Source organism: Trichechus manatus, unplaced genomic scaffold, assembly GCF_000243295.1.
Source record: "Trichechus manatus latirostris isolate Lorelei unplaced genomic scaffold, TriManLat1.0 scaffold00036, whole genome shotgun sequence".
Classification (NCBI taxonomy): Eukaryota; Metazoa; Chordata; class Mammalia; order Sirenia; family Trichechidae; genus Trichechus; species Trichechus manatus.
The window spans coordinates 14,735,327-14,757,079 of record NW_004443972.1 but is presented as its reverse complement, the minus strand read 5'-3'; the positions used below and the strand labels follow the sequence as shown (position 1 = coordinate 14,757,079).

Here is a 21,753-nt window from a genome sequence, read left to right as displayed (position 1 = left end):
CCCCCCCCCAATCATAAAGCCCTTTACCATAATGAAGTCCTCACTTGGGCAAGTTCTATAATCCCTCAGTATCTGTTTCTCTTTTATATAAGTGTTGCAAAGTTTTGCTAAGTGATTCCTAAGGCTTTTTTTCCCCCTCTAACAGCTATTAAAGAACCAGTTTATCTTCAGTATCTCTCTACCCAGCTCTCTTCCTTTCTTTCCCTCCACTACATCTAAATTTTTGACAGGGTCCTGGTCTCCACTGTAGTGTTCAAAAGGAAATGCATACAGCATTAAGAGTTTTATAGTGACATTGTTCTAGGTAATTTGTGTTTCACAAGGCACAATCCAATCTTAATGTGTCTCAAATGGTAGAATTTCAGCTATTGTGGGCTGTTTTGGTAGTACTGGTACAAAGACAGAGGAGCCCTGGTGGTGCAGTGGCTAGCTTGGTTGTTAACCAAAAGGTCGGCAGTTTGAAACCACCAGCTGCTTAGTGGGACAAAGATGTTGCAGCTTGCTTCCATAAAGATTTACAGCTTTGGAAACCTTATGGGGCAGTTCTGCTGTCCTGTAGGATCACTATGAGTCAGCATTGATTCAGTAGCAGTGGGTTTTTTTTTTTTTAGGTGGGGAGGGGTACAAGACAGTGCCACTTTAAAGCACAATACAGGCCTTGCCAATGAAGTTTTTATACTCAAACTTTTCTTTCCTACATCTCATAATCTGTGTGGCTTTTTTTTTTTTTTTTTAGATGGCTATTCATATGAAAAGGAAGCAATAGAAAACTGGATCGGTAAAAAGAAACGTACAAGTCCTATGACAAATCTTATTCTTCCTTCAGTGGTACTTACACCAAATAGGACTCTGAAAATGGCCATTGATCGGTGGCTAGAGACACATCAAAAATAAAATTGTTTACACATTATACTGTTTATATTTTTCCATGATCTCATTTGAACAAATTTAAAGGTAAATATTAATCAGATATTATTAAAAGAGCAAAACAGAAGGAGGTAATATTTTTAAGTATAAAAACTGTTACCAATTTTCATTCTGTACTAGTGGAAAAAGTCCATAAGCTGTATAGAAATAAAGTTATACTTTGACTTTAAATTTTAATGCCCAGACTTACTCGTTAGATACAAGTTGTTGTATCCCATTACAACCAAAGATTGTAATAATCTTACAGAGTTAGTAAGACATTAATTTGATAACTCCTTGGAATCCTTCTAAAGAGAATCTAATTTGTAGCAAAATAATTGTAGAGTTGTTTAAGAAACAAATTTGCATGGTGGTATTTTTTTTTTTTTTCCCCTTTATCTATCCCTAGGTACAAATTATATGGAATAAATGATCATGCATAAGTTAGGTTAACTTTGCTGAACTAGATGAAGTGGCAAACTACCCTCCTTTATAGAATTCTTAAAGTTCTCATGTATTACCCAAAGCTAGAGACTGTACAAAAGCATTTATATACAGTAACCTAATACAACACCCTGACAAGCGTTCACTTGGAAGAGAACTTCAAGTTAGGAAACTGAGGTTGTACTGACTTCTAACATACCCTCCATAATTTACCGTAATAGACACTAATAATGTGAAAGTCTGTTAGAACTAAAGGATGGAGGGACCAAGGCTCACTGTACCTGGTCACCCATGGTCTAATGCAGCACCCAGCACAGAATGGGTGCTCACACATTTGTTGAATACGTATCACTTAGTAAATCTAAACTTGTCAAACCTTAGGATCCTTAAAGCCTTCCTCCCTATAGTTGCCTTCCTCAGAAATAAAAGGGAAGTAGCATTGTAAATATTTAGTCAGCCTTTTCCTATAGTTAGTAAACTTAGAGCAGAAAGATGGAAAGCATAGCTACCACAGAAATCTCCAAATACAATTTACAATTTGTCAATGTAATGTATTATTGAACTTAATTTCCTTTGTGTTACACCTAACATTCCCAGCCTGTGATTCAAGAACAGAAACTGTTTTTCAGGCTACACATGTATGTCACATTCTTATGAGGACAAAAAAAGTTAAAAATCACTGTTGTAGAAAGTATTTTTCTATTGTGTTCCATGGAGAAAGAATGCTAACATAATTCTAACAAGTTTTTTTTTTAATTTATAAAGCCCGTCATTGGAGAAAATACCTTTACTAAGAATATATCAAAATCATAATTTAGTGCGTAATAAATTCTAATCGTCATACCGGTTGTGTCTGAGGAAGAGTCATCTAATGACAAAAATTAACTATTAGCCACCAACACTTTTTCCCTTCCTGCTGAGTTTTTTTTTTTATATATTTAACCTGTAAATGTATAGCTTTAAAGAAGGATTGAAAATATTTTCCTTACAGCTTTGCTAGTAATAGTAGTAACCAGACAATAACCTGAAGTAGTATCAGTGAAAAGGAGCCGTGGTGTGGCAGCTGGTTAAGCGCTTGGCTGCTAACCGAAAGCTTGGCAGTTCAAACCCCCCAGCTGCTCTGCAGGAGAAAGACGTGGCAATCTGCTTCCATAAAGATTAAAAACAAAAAACAAAAACCAGTTGTCATCGAGTCGATTCCAAACTCATAGCAACCCTACAGGACAGAGTAGAACTGCCCCATAGGGTTTCCAAGGAGCAGCTGGTGGATTCGAACTGCTAACCTTCTGGTTAGCAGCTGAGCTCTTAACCACTGCACCATCAAGCCTCCCCATAAAGATTATGGCCTTCGAAATCCTATGGGGCAGTTCTACTCTGTCCTGTATGGTCACTATGAGTCAGAATCAACTCAATGGCAATGGTTTTTTTTTTTTTTTTCCCCAGTATTAGGGAATACTTAGACCTAAGATTCTAAATCAGAATTTTATCCCAATACAACATAGTTTAATGCTCACTCTCATTCATAAAACCAAACCCACTGCTGTCAAGTTGATTCCAACTCATGGTGACCCCAAAGAGTAGAACTGCTCCAAAGGATTTTCTTGGCTGTAATCTTCATGGAAGCACATCGCCAGGCCTTCCCTCCATAGCGCTGCTGGATAGGTTTGAACTGCCAGCCTTTAGGTTAGTAGTTGAGCACAATTCTTTGAAACTGAAATATGTTGGTATAAAGACAAATACACACTTTTAGCTGAAACATAAAAATGTGCTAAAGAGTAACCTGTCATATTAACACTGAGTTCAGTATATTGACAAAGTGTTTGAGAGTTGCAAAAACAAACTCCAGAATTTCTTGGAACAGATTTTAAAAAAGTATAGATTGCCTTTCTTCATGAAAAACTTGTTTCAGACAAAAAGATTAATTTGACCTTTGACTGTTTTGGAATTTCCAAACACTGTCACCCTTGTCCCGAAATTATTATATAATAACATGACGTAGTCATCTGGTAGTATTACTATAAAAATACGCATTTCACTGTTTTCTTTAGGGTAACAGGATCACTCAGAATTAAAGCAAAGCAGATGGTTCTATCAGGGTATTCGCTGCTTTACCCATTGTTTCATTTAATGCAAAACAAATTCTATTAACAGTCTTTATTCCATATGGAAAAGTACAGTAGTTGTGCAGAAAAACTACATAACAAAAGAAGACTTTCACGAATACTAAATAAATAAGCCATAGTAGTTATATGCAGAACTCATGGAAAGCTTATAGAAAATGATAAAGCTGTTTGTACAAAGTACACTGTACACACTCAGGAACAAATGTTGAAGAATGACACCAGAAGATTCCTACTTGTACAAAACACTAATGATACTCCCAGGAACTTCGTTACAACTATTCATTTTCAAAACATTCTGTAAATATAGAACTTCCTTCTCCCCAACTCTAGAAAATAAATCTCACATCTCAACGTATAAAACAAGTACACTCTCATCTCTCAAACTAGCATCTTAACATTCTCCAATAACACACCATTTTCATATAAAAATACCTTTAAGCCAAGGTTCATTCCTGTACCTTATCTTTACAAATGAATAATACATCAGAGCTGGGACTTAAGTAGCACCTCAAAGGTGTTCATATAAATGCAATAAAGTGCCGTTACTGGTATACTGTTAACATGCTGTAATAATATATTTTCAGTGCAATAACCAGCATGGATGGATGAAGCTTACAAACAACATGCAAATATAAGACTGGATTTTTTTTTTTTTTTTAGATTAACTACTTTGAAACAGTTATATTTACAAGTCAGAATAAAACTTGGTTATTTAATATGTACAACATGTGACTATAAAGTAATGAGATGGTACAACAAAAGTAACAACCAAGCATACCTCAAGTATCCAAATTAAATATCACCCTTAAAAGACGTTGCAAGGCTTGTTCCAGGAGTGTTATCATTGTGAAAAGTAGTTTTGGAACCAGTTGAGAGCTAACTTACAAGTGCCACTAAGAATTGCTGGACTTAGTATTTTGTCCAAATCCAACTTGACCACCAAATCCAGTCTTGATTCCAAATGTCTTACACTGTTTCCAAATATCAAAAACACCTTAAGGGATGAATATATTTCCAAAAAGGTGCTATAAAAATATTTTGAATAACAACCACAACACTGAAATTAGTGTTTAATCCTCAAGAGAACTGCTATGTAAGGAAAAATATTTGGGTATTCTCATATTTTGCTTTAAAAAGAAAAATACAAGCTATATTACTTTTATAGTCACTTATATTCAGCTGGAAATCCGGTCTTAATTCAAATATATATTGGGATTTTTAACTCAATGGAACTGTAACCTAAAAATTCCACGCTTTCCAGAAGACATCATCTGTAAGTTATGAGCTAAACCTATCATTCCTTAGCAATAGATATTTATATTCTGTAAGTAAATATTATTTTACCACATAGTGAAGCTAAGAGGAGAGTGATAAAAACCAAATAGTTTCATAAGAGAAAAGCATGAGTTAATGTCTTCTTGGCTATCTTTAGTTTTTAACTTGATAGGCATAGATAATTGTAGTTGATACTAATCTTTTTGATTCTGGTTAGCATTCTTATCTATGGTGACTTGTGGCTATTAAAGACATTTTATCCCATATTTTCAGTATATCAGTGGTATCAGATCCACCCCAAAGGGAAAAAAAAATGGCTAAAAATTAAATTTTCCTGATAAAAAACCATTTAATTATTATTTACCACCAGAAGCCAACACACAGTTTTCCAAATTTTGTAAATGAATCCCTCTTAAGGCTTACACATTTGACTCTATGAATGATCTCTTTGGTTTTGCTGAAGTGAGGTGACTCCTGTGGGCTTCACTGCTGATAGGAGGCTGCTGTTTAGAGATACTTTCTTGATACAGATGAGAAACAGTCTTAGTTACCCTGCTATCTTGACAGTGGACTGGAATTTGGCACTTCTTTTCTTCTAGTTCCTTCACCTGTGCCCCATTGTGGACACTTCCACCAACGGTAGAAGCAGAACAGATTTTGGCTTTATTATACCCCCCTACTTGTTTGCGAGAGAGCTTCTCAGAGTTTGTGGACTGCAGGCCAGCTGCAGAAGATGTGTTTGTCAGTAGCCCCTCTGCCACTTGACAGTGCCAGGTGCGGTTTGGAGGATTGCTCTGCTGCTGGAACCTTGCAGTCTTATCCATGATGCCCATGAACGGAGTATTCCGTGGTCTGTGCTCACCTGTACCGCTCTGAACCTGGCTAACAACCTTGTCTTTAATTCGAGTATCTGGTCCTTGCACCTTGAACCCATCTGAAAAGCTGCTGCTTGAAGTCAGACTACTGGTTGAACTTGACATCTTTATGCTGCTAGATGGAGAACCAGAAGAGCCTGAACTGGCGAGGGAAGCTGGGTGTCGCATGTCACTGCAGCTCGCTGGCCCGCCTTGGTTTGGAGGGGCTACATCCACGGCCACAGAGGCATGAGACAGAAGCCTCTCTGCAGTTTTTATCTTGCTTGGCAAAGGGTACGCGGTACCACTCTCGTTGCGCTGCAGCTGGACATTGTGGCCAGGGCCTAGCCTATCCCCAAAAGGGCCAGAGCTGGCTCCCACAGTGAAAGTACTTGTTCCCTCTAAATGCTGGGTTTTGTTACCAGCAGGAGTTGCAGGGATTCTACCCGGCATGGGACTTGGGGGAGGATTCTGAGAAGGGACCTGAATTTTTGTGCTCCCATTTCTTATGCCAGACTGTCCAGAACCCAGATGCTGGTTGGTTTTCACTATCTGTGCTTGTTTGGTGGGTTGCATAATCAACCCTGGCTGAGCGACAGGCTCCCTCAGGGGCTTGCTGATTGCTGGCCTATTCTGTGGTGATGTGGGCCTTACTTTGGACTGTAGGCCTTCTTGAAGGGTTCGGATATATGGGGAGGGGACAGATGAGGATGGCTGGGGCCTTGGAGTCAGGGAAGTGGATTCTTCCTGTGGAGAAGTTTCTTCCTCTTTGGCCTCTTCAAGATGAAAGTGGTCGTTTAATCCTGGGGCAGAGGCATCCTCTTCATTATCTGAATCATTGGGTGGGGCTGGTGGGGGGCACTGCTGTTTTAGCTGCTGGCTCCTCTGGAGCTGCTTGCACTCCTCTTCTACACGGGCCAGAAGCCTCCTGATTTCCTGATTGGTGGGACACAGTTTCACAGCTTCCCGCAAATCAGCCAGAGCTGCCACAAATTGCCTTTATATTAAAACAAAGAGTAATTACAAGTCATGTACGAACATGCTTTGATGGCAACTATTCATAAAATAACTGTGCTAACAGGAGAGGGAAGGTAACTGAGGGACTTACGAACACTTCCCGTAGAGCCAGGACCCATTTAACTAGCCTGGAGCCACTCAGCCTAAGTGGCACTGTTGAATTCTAACCCAGGTCTGAGTGACTCACATCTGGTTGCCCCTGCTCCCTCCACAAAGAGCACTGGGCTCTTTATACACATATATCACTGGCCTCAGAATCCTCGTCCATTATCTTCACCATCCCCTCACTGTGTTCCCCTCTAGCTCAAAATTCTTAGACAACTCTCCCCTTCCCCTCCACCTCCTCTTAATGTCTCTAGTTGGCACTTTCACTGATAATATAGACTAATTTAGGCATTTTATGTTGCAATAAGTCTCAACTGAGTGGGGAAGAGGAATAGTTATCAGTACCTGCTATTTCTTTTGGCTCTTGCCCTGGCATAATAGGCTTCATAGGACTTGGGTTTCAATTCAAGAGCCTTGGACGCGAATTCTTCTGCCATGCCAAAGTCCTGGTGTCAGTATTTAAATACATGAGTTAAAAGACGTACTGAAACATGATCATAGAGTTTTTTAACAGGCATTTTGTTCTAAAGGGCAGCAGACACTTGGGACATAACTGGAGAAGGGTGAAGGGGCAAGTTCAGTCTTTTGGGGTTTTTGTTTTTTTCGTTTAAAGATAAGAGAGAATTACAGCTCATTAAGATTCTTAAGAGAAGGATCCAGTAGAGAAACAAAAATGGATGATTGAGAAGAGAAAGAATGGTGATAACAGCAGTCCACCAGAGGGCAAGAGGGGATGGAATCTAGCACACCAGTGGAGGGTTAGCCTCAGGGAGGAGCACAGGTGCTTCACCCACTGGAATAGGAAAGAAGGCAGAATATGTTGGGACCAACACAGACAGACCAATAGATTTGGTGGTGGGAGGGTGAAGTAAAAGGAGGTGGAGGAGGAGGAAGATAATGAAGAGAGAGGGGAGGAGGAGGAGGGGGAAAAGGACAGTAAGAAAGAAGGGAGGGAGGAAGGAGTACTGAGACAAATCTATATTAACTAGTCACTGGCATATCCTCTGAGCGAACATAAACACAAGACAGTTTATAACAGTCATTAATGATGCCCTTTTCTTCTCAATCTGGGGACGGTCAACTCATGACAATGCTGGCACTATAGGATTAGGAGCGGGTAGAGGAATAGTTTGCATTTACTTCTCATCATTGAGGCAGAGGAAACGATACCTAAGCGCATTCTTTCAACATCTTGAGACGTGGCTACTGACAATGATCAAACGATGATCTTCCAAGAGAAGCAGCTTCCGATATGCCACGTTCATATAAATGTGCAAACAAATGAGAGGCCACATGATTCGATCTGTGGGAGGGCTGGCATTCACCACCAAGAAAACATTCTATTGCTAAAGGACTGGGATGGAAAGATGGGGCACTGCTTACATTTGTTTTTCTTCGGCAGCGAGACAAATTGAGATACAGGGAGACTCTTAATTCATTGAATGGTCTCATGTCCTCTCCGAATCCTTCTCGAGGAAACTTCCTTAAGGCATACTGGTACCTCTGGGCTGCTTCTTTCATCTTCCCTTTCTAGGATTCAAAATCACAGAACCTTATCCTTTTTCAGAGGCTCCAGGATGAGTAAGCTCCACCCCCTGAGGACCCTGGGAGGTTATTCCCACACACAAAGCCATTACAGCATACTGGAAGTATCCACATGAGTAAGTGCTAGCCTAAGAACTGGTACACTCTCACACTTGTCCTCACATGCATCTACAACATGTTACACACAGTAACAAGTGAGATGGTTTTACAAGAAGGTGTTTGTAAATTGCCAAACTGATATCTGTCTTAATGCAGCAACTTATCTTCTCTGGTTATATATTTTTTGAAAATTATTTCATGAATGATCTCTCATCTAAAGATAATTTAATGCTAAGTGTGAAAGAAATCAGATTAAAAAATGATGCAGTTTCTAAGGCAAGTAGAGTCTTGAGGATAAACCTAGAGCTTGCTGTAGAATAGTAATTTCTATTTTAGGAGGAGCTAAAGCTCTGGCTTTAAAAACCAGAACAGCCCCACACATTTTCAAGGCTAAAGAAATCCATTTGCTCAGTCAGTTCCATCACACAGCAGGAATGAAAATGGCTTAATATTTCTGACATAATTGCCTACCAAAATTCATATTAAAACAACTTCAAAGACACAACAACACACACACTGAACTCAATTTCAAACCAATTCCAAGTCAGGAACCCTGCTGGGTCATGCTATATGCCTATTTATTTGTTATTATTAAAAAAAAAAGTGGGGGGGAGGCCTAAAACATAGCAAGTACAGCAGCTACACAGAGGAAAGGTCTAAAATGGTCAGGACTTAGTTTGGGGTTTTCCCCACCATGATCTAGTTTTAATTCTAACCACTGACCTGGATCAAGTGTCATCTATGTAAATAGCCTAAGCATCTATCTAAACAGGAGTTGGCAGACTACGGCCCACATAGCCAGTTCTGGTCCACGGCGTGTTCCCGTAAATAAAGTCTAACTGGAACATAGCCACACCCATTCATTTATGTATGTATTATCTGTGGCTGCTTTGTGCCACAATGACAGGGCTGAGCAGTTGTGATAGAGACGCTATGTGGCCTAAGATACTTACTATCTGGTTGTTTACAGAAAGAGTTTGCTGACCTCTGATCTAATTGGTGTCTTATTTTGAAAAGTTTAAAGTTAATTGATCTGTAAATCGTATTTCCATTTCCCAAGGAAAATGAGAGAAACAAAGCAAAACTAGCTCAGTCTCCTGAGTAACTGAGTATCATGTATTTACTTGACTGTCTAAGTGAAAACATCTCTAGAAATTCCAGAAGTTTATAGATACTTAATGTTTTTTTCTTCTGGAAATGTCTTCTGGATGTTCTCTTTCCCAAGTGTCTCATCACCACGTGCCACAAAGCTGTACTCTGAATGTTGTCAGAGGAAACATGAAAGGCTAAGAAATCTGTGTGATGCACCAATCAAACTAGAGGTGACTCTGCCTTGATGGCGTGATTTCATTCAGTAGGTCACAGTTACAGCCTCAAGGATTATATCAGAGATAACGGTCCTCAAACAAAGAGAAGTGCTTTTTACCTTTAAGATAGTATACTTAAGATTACCTTTAAGTAAACAAACCCTGGACACAAGGCCAGGTTAGCATCCATTAAGGAACTTCTCTTAAAACTAAGTTACATGTATTCTTTGCAAAAGCACAGCTATGTCCTTTGTATACCAAGCTAATAAGTTGCTCACAGTCACAAAGCCCTAGAAAAGGGCGATACCACTTACTTTGTACATCACATTTCCTTCCTCCATTAATTTCTGTAGAAGTATAATCAAAATATCAGGTTTGGAAGTGGCCATCGCCCAAGCAGCATTTCCTGCAAAATAAACATGCATTCAGAGGCACTTCATAGGTCTTGGAGAGAAGGAGTTCAATTCTTCTGGGGCCCCACCAAAGCTAAGCATGACAACAGCAGAGAACCCAGCTGCAGAGGACTACTGTTTTTGCAGTTCTCCGGCTTCCAGACAATATAATGAAGGAAGAGGGCAGGACACCTGTGAGACGTTTTAGCTTCTAATCTGTCTTATGCTGAACCAGAGGGAACAGTGCCTGGCATAGATCCATTGCTGTCCTTCAAATAAATAAAGTCTTGGGAATCTAAGGCACGATCACAGCAGCCATAACCCATTCCTGCAAATGGGGATTTTGGGGGAAATCAATTAAATAAAACTTCGAAATAATCTCATTAGCTTCTTGCAGTACCCATTATCACCAACAGCAAAAGGAGTTGTGTGTTCTTAGCATCTTTTTGCGTTCTACCATTAAAATCTACTCTTGAGATTTCTTAGCTCTGGCTCTTAGGCTCTCTTCCCACTGCTCAGGCTCTAGGCCTCCTTGCTCATGTCCATGTCCACCTCCTCTCTCCTAGCCTACATCACGGCTTCTGCTCAATCCTTGGGACACTGTGTGGGGTAGTGTTTAACAGCATGGACTCAGTAGTCAGACCGCTTTAGTTAAGACCCTGACTCTGCCACTTACTAACTATATGACTTTGGGGAAACCATTTAACTTCTCTGTGCCTTGGTTTTCTCCTCTGTAAAATGACAATATCATCACTACTACTTACGGGGTTGGGGTAAGCATTAAATAAGTTAATATGTGAACATGCTCAGGATAGTTCCAGACACTGTTACTGCTCAATAATATTAGCTAATATCATCCTCTTCATCACAGTCCCCTTCCCAGAACTATTGTGGTCAAACGTCTTGCATTTCAAACCAGAACAGTGACTCTCTAGTTGCTCGTTCCTCAACACATTCTGAATGGTGGTTTATGCTCCAACCAGCCACAAAGAAGGGGCTCTCCATACTCAGAAGCCCCACATACATTATCCTCAAGTAACCCCATCTTGTCTCCATTAGATCATATGACCTTTCTTTCCCTTGTATAAACTGTGCTGGGGTTGCAATTTGCCTACTCAGCTCACGATGATGACTCTAGAACAGTGGATCGCAACCTTAGCTCGTTAGTATCACCCAGTGGACTTTAATAACTACTGATGCTCGGGTCCCACCCCACAGAGTCGAGTTTAATTGTTCCAGGGTGTGCATTCCTAACACCCTGCAGCTCTAGACTCCCTTCAACATTAGCCTCTGCTTTCTACCCCCATAGAATCCCTGGGTGGTACAAACTATGAACGTGCTCAGCTGCTAAACAAAAGGTTGGCAGTTCAAGTCCACTCAGAGGCACTTTGGAAGAAAGGCCTGGTGATCTGTTTCCAAAAAAAATCAGTCATTGAAAATCCTATGGAGTGCAATTCTATTCTGACACACATGGGGTCACCATGAGTCGGAATAGACTTGGGGCAACTGGTTACTCATTCTACCCACATCATCAATAATATTATGAATTACTTATTTAGGATGACTGTGGTTAAATGAGCCTTAGAGAAAAAAAAAAAAGTCCGAACAGTTGGCATTTACCTCTTAACCTGGGGCAGGTATTTACGGTCCCTCATGTACTGTAACATCTGAAGCTAACCTCCCTCTCCCTGCTGAACTAAGCTGGCCTCCACTGACCTAATTTGGCTCCTTTTCTCAGTAGTGTCACCACTACGGACGTGTTTCGACAACCAATGGCTCTGTCCAGGGGCCGCATGCCGCTGTGGTCCACGTGCTCAATCACGGCACCCTTCTCCACCAGGTACAGCACCTACAGGGGGAGACAGAAGCCCTGAGCGGCAGTGCAGGGCAGGAGTACTGCAGTGCCCCCTCGGCCTTTGGCCCAGGGGTTGGCAGCCAGCTCTACTCTTATTTTAGAAGCCTCTAGCCATTAGTGATCCTGGAATGGAAATGAAGGTGACACAAAACAGAAAAGAAGAGCTGGAATCCATAGCTAAAACCCACTCTGTAAAAGTGACTGTGGTATCAGTGATGAGGAAAACGGGAAAAGAGGCAGCTGTATGCACTCACATACCACACATGCGTGTGCACATCTGCATGACCTGTCCATCTGTCTGTCTCCCCACCATTTCCCAGACCACAAAGATGAGACCAGTCACCTGTTCATCTCAGTTAATTAGGAGGTAGATTCTGGAATCAGCTCCAACGTGCTGGCAGGCTATACAGCAATAGGCACTTTAGAAACATTCAGATCAATACAACCTGGGAATAGCAAGCTGCAAAGATTACCAGCTTGGGACCAGAAAGACCTGAGCAAAATTCACTGTAAGGCTTAGGGAAAAAAAGCTAAAGAATATTGGGACCATAAAGATGGCAAGTTTGAGGCCATGGTACAAAAACTGATAAAGTAGCTGTCATTTGGACATTGACCACTTTGACCACTCAAAATGCTCAACCTAAAATGCAGCCAGTTTAGATTTTTACATGCATATGATAGGACATGCTTTCTATCAGTCCATCAGCTATTCCAAAGTGACACTAGAATGCTAAGCTCCTTCATTCTGCCCTAATGGTGGCAAACTACGGAATGTGGCAAGACAGGATAAGCTGAAAAACAAAAGTGTGTGGGTATGTGAGATTTAATTAAATATCTGTTTCTGCAAATCAACATGAAGTACAGTAGACAAGGTATAGGAAACTGATACCATTTAACTCTAGCACCAGGGCCTGTGAAAGCACCAAGGCCCAGATATGCAGGGGCACAGCTTTTTCTCCAAGGGTCACAGCTCCCAGTAGCACAGTACTTGCCTCCTTAGCTATTCCACATATCAGACATAGTGAACTATTCAACAATGCAAACTCTCAAGTAACAGTATTTCTCTAGCACCTCCTGGGCTCCTGGGATGTGGAGCATGACAAAGACATGTTTCTGCCCTGGAAGACATTATGTAGTTCTTCGTTTATTAAGGTTTTACCTCTTCACACATTGATTAGACTTGGGCATTTGGTAAAGAGATAAAGATGGTCCCTGAAGCATTTTATATCATGTATTGACACTGCCAACTGCTTTAAAAGCAAACCAACTATTTGATTATTTCTCATATATGAGAGTGATTTTTAAGTGATCTATACAGTATTTTACTTATACAGATTACTATGATAAAATAAAACCACATATGCTCACATGTTTACATATTCACATATACATTTCTGTTGCATATGCAGTTTAGAATCACGGCTTTTAAAATTTTAAGAGCCTGTTAAAATCTTTACTACAGTCCTGGAATAGGCTGTGTGTCATGGAATGAGTGGAAAACGAGAGGTCCCCCACAACACACAAACACAGTGACCACACTTAAGCACACCTCACACACACTTGGGAAATTGTCCAGTTCTTGGGAAGTGTTTGTGACGCTGGCCCTGGGCGTGCAGTTGGAGGAAGGTGAACATCTGTCGGCACTTACTGTCTCTGCATCCCCATAGAAGGCTGCGAGGTCCAAGGGAGTGCGGCCGTTCTTGTCTGTCTGGTCAATTGAGGCTCCTTCTTCGACTAGATACTGGACCACTGTCCTATGACCTTTCAGACAAGCCCAGCTTAATGCGGACAGACCCTCTTTGTCCAGAGAAGAAAGGGCAGCACCTGAAAGAAAAGCCCATCCACAAACCATTTCACACCCGCAAATACCTGGCCTGAACAGTGTGTCAATCAATCACTGAAATCTGAAGCCGGCTGACAAAAAACAAAACAAAAAATTGATCACCATGGTTGAAGCTGAATAATGGGTACGTGGGGGTTCACTACCTAGCCTACTTTTGTGCATGTTCAAAAATTCCCACGACAAAGAGATTTTAAAAATGTGAATCAGAAAGTACTTAACGGGACTGCCAAAACTCTTTTCTTCATCCATCCAAAAGAAACACAGGCAGGGCTGATGTGTGGCTACCTTTTGAAAGGAGAAATTCCACGGTGCTCAAGTGCCCTTCACACGCAGCCACCATGAGGGGCGTCCGTCCCTGCTTGTCACTCAGGTTCACGTCACAGCCGCACTCCAGGAGCAATCTCACAATCTGAAAGAAAGAGTCACAACCTTCCCACTACATTCCAAACCGTGCTCTGCACCCCGTTGGGTTTCTCTGCCTTTAAAAGCAGCAAAACAACCCTCTTCTTTGTCTTCTTGTGAACAGCATCTTTTTCCATACACCTGCTTTTTATTTTCATGGCCCAGTTTATTACTAGGTCTACAAAACATGCACACACCAGGCAGGAAAAGTCATCTTGGAAGGAAATGGTGACCACAATCAGGTTAATGACAGCACAGCCCCACTCGGGGATATGGGAAGCATAACTGGGGCCGGGGCGGGGGCATGGGGGAATCAAGCAAGGGTCATTTGGGTCCCAGGCTGGAGATGAAGCTAAGGAAGTGTGGGATAAGGGCATGGGGCAGGGGGTGGCACTCCACCCCTACGCAATCTGCTTTTATAAGATTCAGGGCTCGGAGGATGGCTTGAGCTTTACAGAGGGCAATTTTTAGCGAAGTTTCCTAAAGGAGATTCTCAGCCTCAGGGGAATGCCTTTAAACAGAACATGGCGCTAAAGTTGGAGGAAAAAACAAAAACAAAAAAAACCCAGAGAGACATCTCATATAACCACCACCCCGTGAGCACTGCTTTCTTCAAGGGCACTGTCCAAAGTTCTCTGCCACAGTGTTTGTTCTATTGCCCGCAAGAACAGAAGGGGGCATATTCCCATTGCTTTTTTGTTCTTTATGCACTAACAAGTGCTTTCCAAACTTCCCCATGACTAAGGAAACACTGAGACCAGGAGAGAGATTAGCAAGGGTATCAAGGTAGAAGCTGTGAGGGTGACAGGGAACTTATAGGGCAAACCCCTCTCTGGAACCAAGCTCTTGGAAACAGAAAGGAAAATGTTGGGAGAAAAGTCAAAATCTTGGTGGGGAGTCCTGTATCTCCATCAATGGAGCTAGTAGGAAAGGGGAGAAACGCCATTCCATTATGTAACTTTGGTCTAGAAAACTCTTGACTAGAGTGGATACTGTCAGATCCATTTATCTGTAGTCTGTGTGTAACCCAGTGTCAGTTGTGAGGTAGGTACATGGTCATGGTTTACAAAGTGAAGGAATGAATGAATAAATGAACTGCTGCTTTTAAATGACCAATCCTCTGCTCCCTTGGATTAAAGGCAACATGTCAGCCATAGTAAATACCAACCTGAATCACAGGGCTAAATCAGAGGGAAAATGTTTCCACTTCGAAACAGAGTAACAGAACTGCTCTTCTAAGTATGTTAGATGAATGGATTACAAGGTAACAACAATAACCATGTGACAGCGAATCTATTCTCATGATGGGGTCCACCCACTCACTTCCCCTCCCCAGTATCTTAGGGCACTCCCAGGTTAACATGAAGCAGCTGTGCAGCTATGGCCTGATTGCCAGTCTTATATCTTAGCCTATATGCTAACTGTGGGAGCCCTGGTAGCACAGTGGTTAAGCGATTGGCTGCTAACCAAAAAGTCGGCAGTTTGAATCCACCAGTCGCTCACTGGAAACCTATGAGGCAGTTCTACAACCTATGGGGCAGTTCTACTCTGTCCTGCTGGGTCTCTCTGAGTCAGAATCGACTCAACGGCAACGGGTATGTTGACCGTGTGCTCTTCCATCAAACGTTTGCCTTTATCCAGTAGGACTGATGGTAAAAGCAGAAGCCAAGATGTGAAAGATGACAGACAGGGCTAAGGGGATCTGGGATCTGGCCACATATGATCTCAGGGGAGATGGGCAGTAGTGACATTTATCCCCACTCATTGTTTCTGAAGCATTCAGGGGCCCACACGGTACCTGCCAATGCCCCTGCCGTGCTGCACAAAACAAAGGTGGGACCCCTCGCCTGTTAGTCCGAGACACGACAGCTCCGTGCTCCAGCAGCAGCTCACAGACCTCCAGCTTCCCTCTTCCTGCAGCAGCAGTGAGAGCTAAAGGAAAGCCAGGGGAAAGGAAGGAGTCTCTGTTAGTATGTGGTGGATGAAAGATGACCACAAATTCTTTGAAGCTCTTCCTATTGAGAGGTGGAGGTCTACGTTCCTCCCCTCTTAAGCCTGGAGGCAGGGGGAAGGGGCTCTGTGACAGCTTTGACCAACAGAACACAGTAGACATGCTGCTGTTCCAGTTTCTGAGCCCAGGTCCTAAGAGATAAGCAACTTCCACTTTCTTGGAACACTTGCTCTTGGAAGTCAGATCCATGTTATAAGGAAGCCCAAGCAGCCCTGTGGAGAGACTCACAGGAGAAAGAACCAAGCCCTGCCAGTGGTGTGGCTAACAGCCCAGCTGAGCTCCCAGTTGATAGCCAGCACAAACTTTCCAAGCGTGAGTTAGCCATTCTGGAATTGTGTCCTCTAACCTCAGTCAAGTTGCAACAGCTCAATCTGTGCAAGTAGAGGTGAGCCATCCCTGCCAAGCCCTGCCCAAATCACAGATTCATGAGCCACTAAATTTTGCTTCTCCTCACCGCCCCCCACACGGTAATAGATAACCAAAATACAGTAAAACAAAAACATGGAGATTAGTATTATTGTCCAGTCTGGTCTCTTGCCCTTAAAGTGATTAATTTTATTCAACAATTAACATTGTTACTGAGGCAGTTAAGCGCATATCATTATCATCCTGCCTTTATGGAGCTTAGAATCTCTTTAATGGAGTCCAGATTCAAGATTAAGAGCGTCAGGAAAGCAAGAGGGGATCAGACGGTAGAGGGCCTTGAATGCTCAGGTGAAGAGCCTGGATGTGACCCCACAGGCAGTGAGCTGCCTGGGTGCTAGTGGTAGAGACATGGGGAAGTTTGCTAAAGATAAAACAAACAACAGAAAGGGAAAGAAATACAGAGCCAGGGTTCTTGCGAAACCCTCACACATCAGTAACTATGCTTCCCCCCTCCCAGTTAGTGATTCTTCATTGGGGGGAGAGGAGTGAGCAGGTAAGAAGAGGGGCTTAGTTACAAAAGGGGTCTCTGTGATGTGTATGAATTGCTGTCTAGAGGGAAGAGAAGTACAGGTAGTCCCTGGATTATGAACTAGTTCCATTTCTAAGTCATCTTTAAGTTTAATTTGTACATAAGCTGGAACAGTTAAGTACAGTTCGTATCTAACATCAGTCAAATGTTTGTCTTAGTATATAGCATATATTGTACATTTCTGTGCATAAAAAACATTAAAGAAACACTTCAAGATACACTAAAACATCTTTAACATAACACAGTAATAATAACGTTTGGATGCACATCGCAAAGCAGCACTTTGAATTTTTAATAGGCTTTACAGGGGTTGGTTCGTAACTACGGGTTGTACTTAAGTTGGATGTTTATAACCCGGGGACTGCCTGTAGTAGATTGCAGGGACAATTCCAGGCCAGGATGACAAGCTCTTCAGAGGGAGAAGAGGACAGGAAAGGGGTGAGACGTGTGGGAGACACTCCTCAGGCCAGGGCAAGTACGACGCTGGGACAGAAAGAAAGAGAGGAGTCAAGTGAGATGCTCTGCTTCTATTCCTGGTGCCTGCCTGGAACAACTGTTTTTAAATACAGCCCCTGCAAATTTCTAGCTTTCAGGATAGATCAAGTATTCCTACAAATCAGTAAGAAAGACAGAGACATGGTATAAAAATGGTCTCAGGAATAGGCCCTTCACAAAAGGTGAAATCCAAATGCCAGTGAACACACACACAGTGTTCAACCTCATTAGTAACTCAAGTAATTGAGAAATGGATGTGGGACAGTGGGAACCTTGTACCCTGCTAGTGGGAGGGAAAACTGGGTCATCTGCTCTGGAAAACAGTCTGGCACTGTTTAGTAAAGCCGAAGACACACATGTCCTACAACCCAGCAATGCCACTTGTAGGCATGCCCCGTAGAGCAACTGTTGCTCAAATGTACCAAGAGACATGTACAATAATGCTCACAGCAGCTCAGTTCATAGTCATTTAAAACTGGAAGCAACTCAAATATCTGTCAACAACAGAATGCATCAAAACTGTGGTATAGTCAAACAACAGGACACTACACAGCAAGGAACATGAATGCTCCACAGCTAAATGCAACAAAATGGGCCAGTCTCACAAACTTAAAACCCATTCAAAGAAACAAAACAGAAACGAATATGTACATAGTTCAAACACAGAACACTGCGGCAGCCATCCAGGGGCCCCTGCCAGAGAGGGTGGGGTTTGGCACAGCTGGCATCCCTGGCCTGCCCTCCAGCTCTGTCTCCTGGGGACCTCAGGTGGAGCCATGGGACTCAACAGCTGAGATCAAGGCAGCAGAGTGCTCAGTAGTCTATGTTTCCATGTGCATGTCTAGGTATGTCTGTCTTCCCCAAACCCCTATCAGGACAGACAGCTGCAACTACTCCAACTTCCAATCAACCTGGCCATGGTTTAAACCCTAGGAACCAGATACACACAAAGGTGTACACCTGACATCTGGGCCTTATCTCCCTGTGACAAACAGTAGCTCCTCCAAGGACCAAAGTCTCCACTGACCATCCTGAAGGACACAGTGCAATGCGGCTGGTGACTTCACCTTTTCACATATCATGGAGAGGCAACACATCTGCCCTACAGATCACCTGAGCTCTCCTTCTCACCCAAGGGTCAGAGGTCTTCTCAGCTGGGAACATGAGGGAGAAGGTGGGACTCGTGGGAGTGAGCGAGTGGGTGGGCCAGTCAGTCCTACCACTGCAGACCTAAGGACGCACAGCTCAGGCCAGGAAGATGGCGGCAATGCAAACACTCACTTTGCTGCTTGTCCTTCAGCCCGTTTTCAGGAAGTAGGACACCAGAAGCCTTAATTATCTAGCGCTGCTATAACAGAAATACCACAGTGGATGGCTTTAACAAACAGAAGTTCACTCTCTCACAGTTTAGGAGCCGAGAAGTCCAAATTCACGGTGCCAGCTCCCAGGGAAGACTTTCTCTGTCGGTTCTGGGGGAAGGTCCTTGTCATCAGTCTTCCCCTGGTCTAGGAGCTTTTCAGCACAGTGATCCCAGGTCTAAAGGATGCACTCTGCTCCCGGTGCTTCTTTCTTGGTGGTATGAGGTCCCTATCTCTCTGCCCACTTCTCTCTTCTTTTAATCTCTTGTGAGATAAAGGCGATGCAGGCCACAACGCAGGGAAACTCCCCTAACACTGGATCAGGGATGTGACCTGAGTAAGGGTGTAGCATCCCACCCCAATCCTCTTTAACAGAACCTAATCATTAATCACAGGCAGAAATTAGGAATTACAACACATAGGAAAATCACATCAGATCACAAAATGGAGGAAAACCACACAATACTGGGAAATCAAAGCCTAGCAAACTTGACACATATTTTTTGGGGACACAATTCAATCCATGATACCACATTTACCTGGAAAAGTATGTTTCAAGAGACTCTGATCTGACCCATCATTTCAAGCCTCTTGACTTACTTGTACAGCTGACAGCCTTGGGAGTTCGGGAACGACCAGAGAAGGTCACAGATCAAGAACTCTGACCCCCAGCTTCCCCAGGCCCCACTGTGGGCACCAGAGGGAGCGGGCATCTGCTAGTTCCCAATATCCAAAGCAACTATATTTTCCCATGAGGCACAGCAAATTCTGATCACACATTATCTTCAAAATCCTTTTAAAATATGTTCACAGTTTCTCTCTCCTTTCCCTCTAAGGTAGAATATTACTTCACATGTAGTGCTGCATGGTTCTTCCTAGGTTTCCAAGGAGGTAGTTGGTTAATCCAGCTATAGTCCCCATAAGAAGTCAATTTGCTAACAACTGAGGTGTGTGTTCAGTAGAGGCATCTAGCAGAAGGTGGAGAGAGCCTGCACACCGTGGTTCTCAGACATGAGGAACTCCCCAGGGCTCTGGAACCTAACACTGGACAAGAGACCTCAAAATGCAGTTTTACTTCCAGTTCCCTTGGCAAATCCACGGGGTCTCTGGGTATGTTAGTTATCTAGTACTGCTACAACAAGAATACCACAAGTGGGTGGTTTTAACTAACAGAAACTTATTTTCTCACAGTCTAGCAGGCTAGAAGTTCAAATTCAGGGCACCAGCTCCAGTGGAAGGCTTTCTCTCTCTGATGGCTTTAGGGGAAGATCCTTGTCATCAATCTCCCTGTGTCTAGGACAGGGACCCTGGGTCCAAAGGAAGCGCTCCGCTCCCAACTCTTCATTCGTGATGGTAGGAGGTCCCTCTCCTCTGTGTTCAATTCTTTTATGTCTCAAAAGAGACTGACTCAAGATACAACCTGTAGACTGTGTCCTGCCTCATAAACATAACTTCCTCTAGTCCTGCCTCATTATCATAGAGGTTAGGATTTAAAACACATAGGATAATAACATCAGATCACAAAATGGAGGACAACTGGGAATACTGGGACTCATGGCCTAGCCAAGTTGACACACATTTTTGGGAGACACAATTCAGTCCATGACAGTGAGCTTCAGTGTCCTTGTTTCTAAAGCTAAGGGACTGTAATCAGGGCTTTGGACCAGTTTGAACCCCCGCTGAGAATTTGCATTTCCACCTCAGATATACTGAATCAGAATCTATATTTTAACAAGATCCCTAGGTGATTCTTAGGTATAATAAATTTTGATAAACGAAAAGTCATCTACAAAGGGGAATCGATAAGAATAAGCTCAGACTACTAAGCAGAAACCAGGCAGGCAAGAAGGCAATGGGGTTACATATATGAAGCCTTAAAGGAAAAAAACTGCCAGCCAAGATTTATATATCCAGCAAAACTGTCTCTCAAATATGATGGCAAAATTAGGGCACTTCCAGATAAACAGAAGTTTAGGGGATTTGCAAAAACCAAACGAAAATTACAAGAAATACTAAAGGGAGTCCTCTGGTTAGAAAATCAATTAACATCAGATAACAACACACCACTAGAACACAGGACGGAGCAACCAGATATGGACCCAGATAGGGAAGTCACAAAAATACGTCAAAGCTAAAACACTGAAAACAGGGAAACAGATGTCAATATGTAAAAGATGTCAACATTAAAACAAAGAAGAGGGACTTAAAAAATGTAAACACAGATTTTTCAAATGGAGAGGAAGTCAAGGTGATATAAAGAAATAAAAGACTGGTATAAACTTAGAAAAATAGGGGTAAATATTAAGGTAACCACAAAGAAATTAACAATCCTACAAGTCAAAATAAAAAACGAGAAAAATAGAAAGACTCAGCAAACACAAAATCAACAACAACAAAGATGAAAAGAAAATACATAAAGAAAAATGACTCAGCACAGAAAATTAAGTGGAACAAAGAAGTGTGAAAAACACACACAAAAAAGACATCCAAATGACAGCACTAAACCCATACCTATCAATAATTATGCTGAATGTAAATGGGCTAAATGCACCAATAAAGAGACAGAGAGTGGCAGATTGGATTAAAAAAAACACGATCCATCTATATGCTGCCTTCAAGAGACATACCTTAGACTCAAAGACACAAACAAATTAAAACTCAAAGAATGGAAAAAAACATATCAAGCAAACAACACTCAAAACAGAGCAGGAGTGGCAATATTAATCTCTGACAAAATAGACTTTAAAGTAAAATCCACCACAAAGGA

At 42.2% G+C, this 21,753-nt stretch overlaps 2 protein-coding genes across 5 annotated transcripts in view; one reads left to right on the top strand and one right to left on the bottom strand.

Annotated features, from left to right (window-relative positions):
• WDSUB1 (WD repeat, sterile alpha motif and U-box domain containing 1) overlaps positions 1 to 1,169 on the top strand; it is a 65,395-nt gene extending 64,226 nt beyond the window's left edge. For 2 of the 4 annotated variants that reach the window (XM_023730417.1, XM_004375411.2), the window contains exon 11: positions 737 to 1,169. In XM_023730417.1, the coding sequence (XP_023586185.1) occupies positions 737 to 894 (158 nt within the window). In that variant the 3' untranslated portion in view covers positions 895 to 1,169. The remainder of the gene's footprint in view (positions 1 to 736) is intronic. The other 2 variants (XM_023730418.1, XM_023730419.1) reach the window with 2 other exon arrangements.
• A 2,320-nt stretch (positions 1,170 to 3,489) lies between these two features.
• The window catches only part of TANC1 (tetratricopeptide repeat, ankyrin repeat and coiled-coil containing 1), a 331,867-nt gene continuing 313,603 nt past the window's right edge, over positions 3,490 to 21,753 (bottom strand). The window contains exons 21-28 of the mRNA XM_023730416.1: positions 15,966 to 16,099; positions 14,051 to 14,174; positions 13,571 to 13,746; positions 11,784 to 11,916; positions 9,990 to 10,081; positions 8,108 to 8,254; positions 7,070 to 7,170; positions 3,490 to 6,599 (exon numbers count right to left, since the gene is read on the bottom strand). Coding sequence (XP_023586184.1) covers positions 5,168 to 6,599; positions 7,070 to 7,170; positions 8,108 to 8,254; positions 9,990 to 10,081; positions 11,784 to 11,916; positions 13,571 to 13,746; positions 14,051 to 14,174; positions 15,966 to 16,099 — 2,339 coding nt within the window. The 3' untranslated portion in view covers positions 3,490 to 5,167. The remainder of the gene's footprint in view (positions 6,600 to 7,069; positions 7,171 to 8,107; positions 8,255 to 9,989; positions 10,082 to 11,783; positions 11,917 to 13,570; positions 13,747 to 14,050; positions 14,175 to 15,965; positions 16,100 to 21,753) is intronic.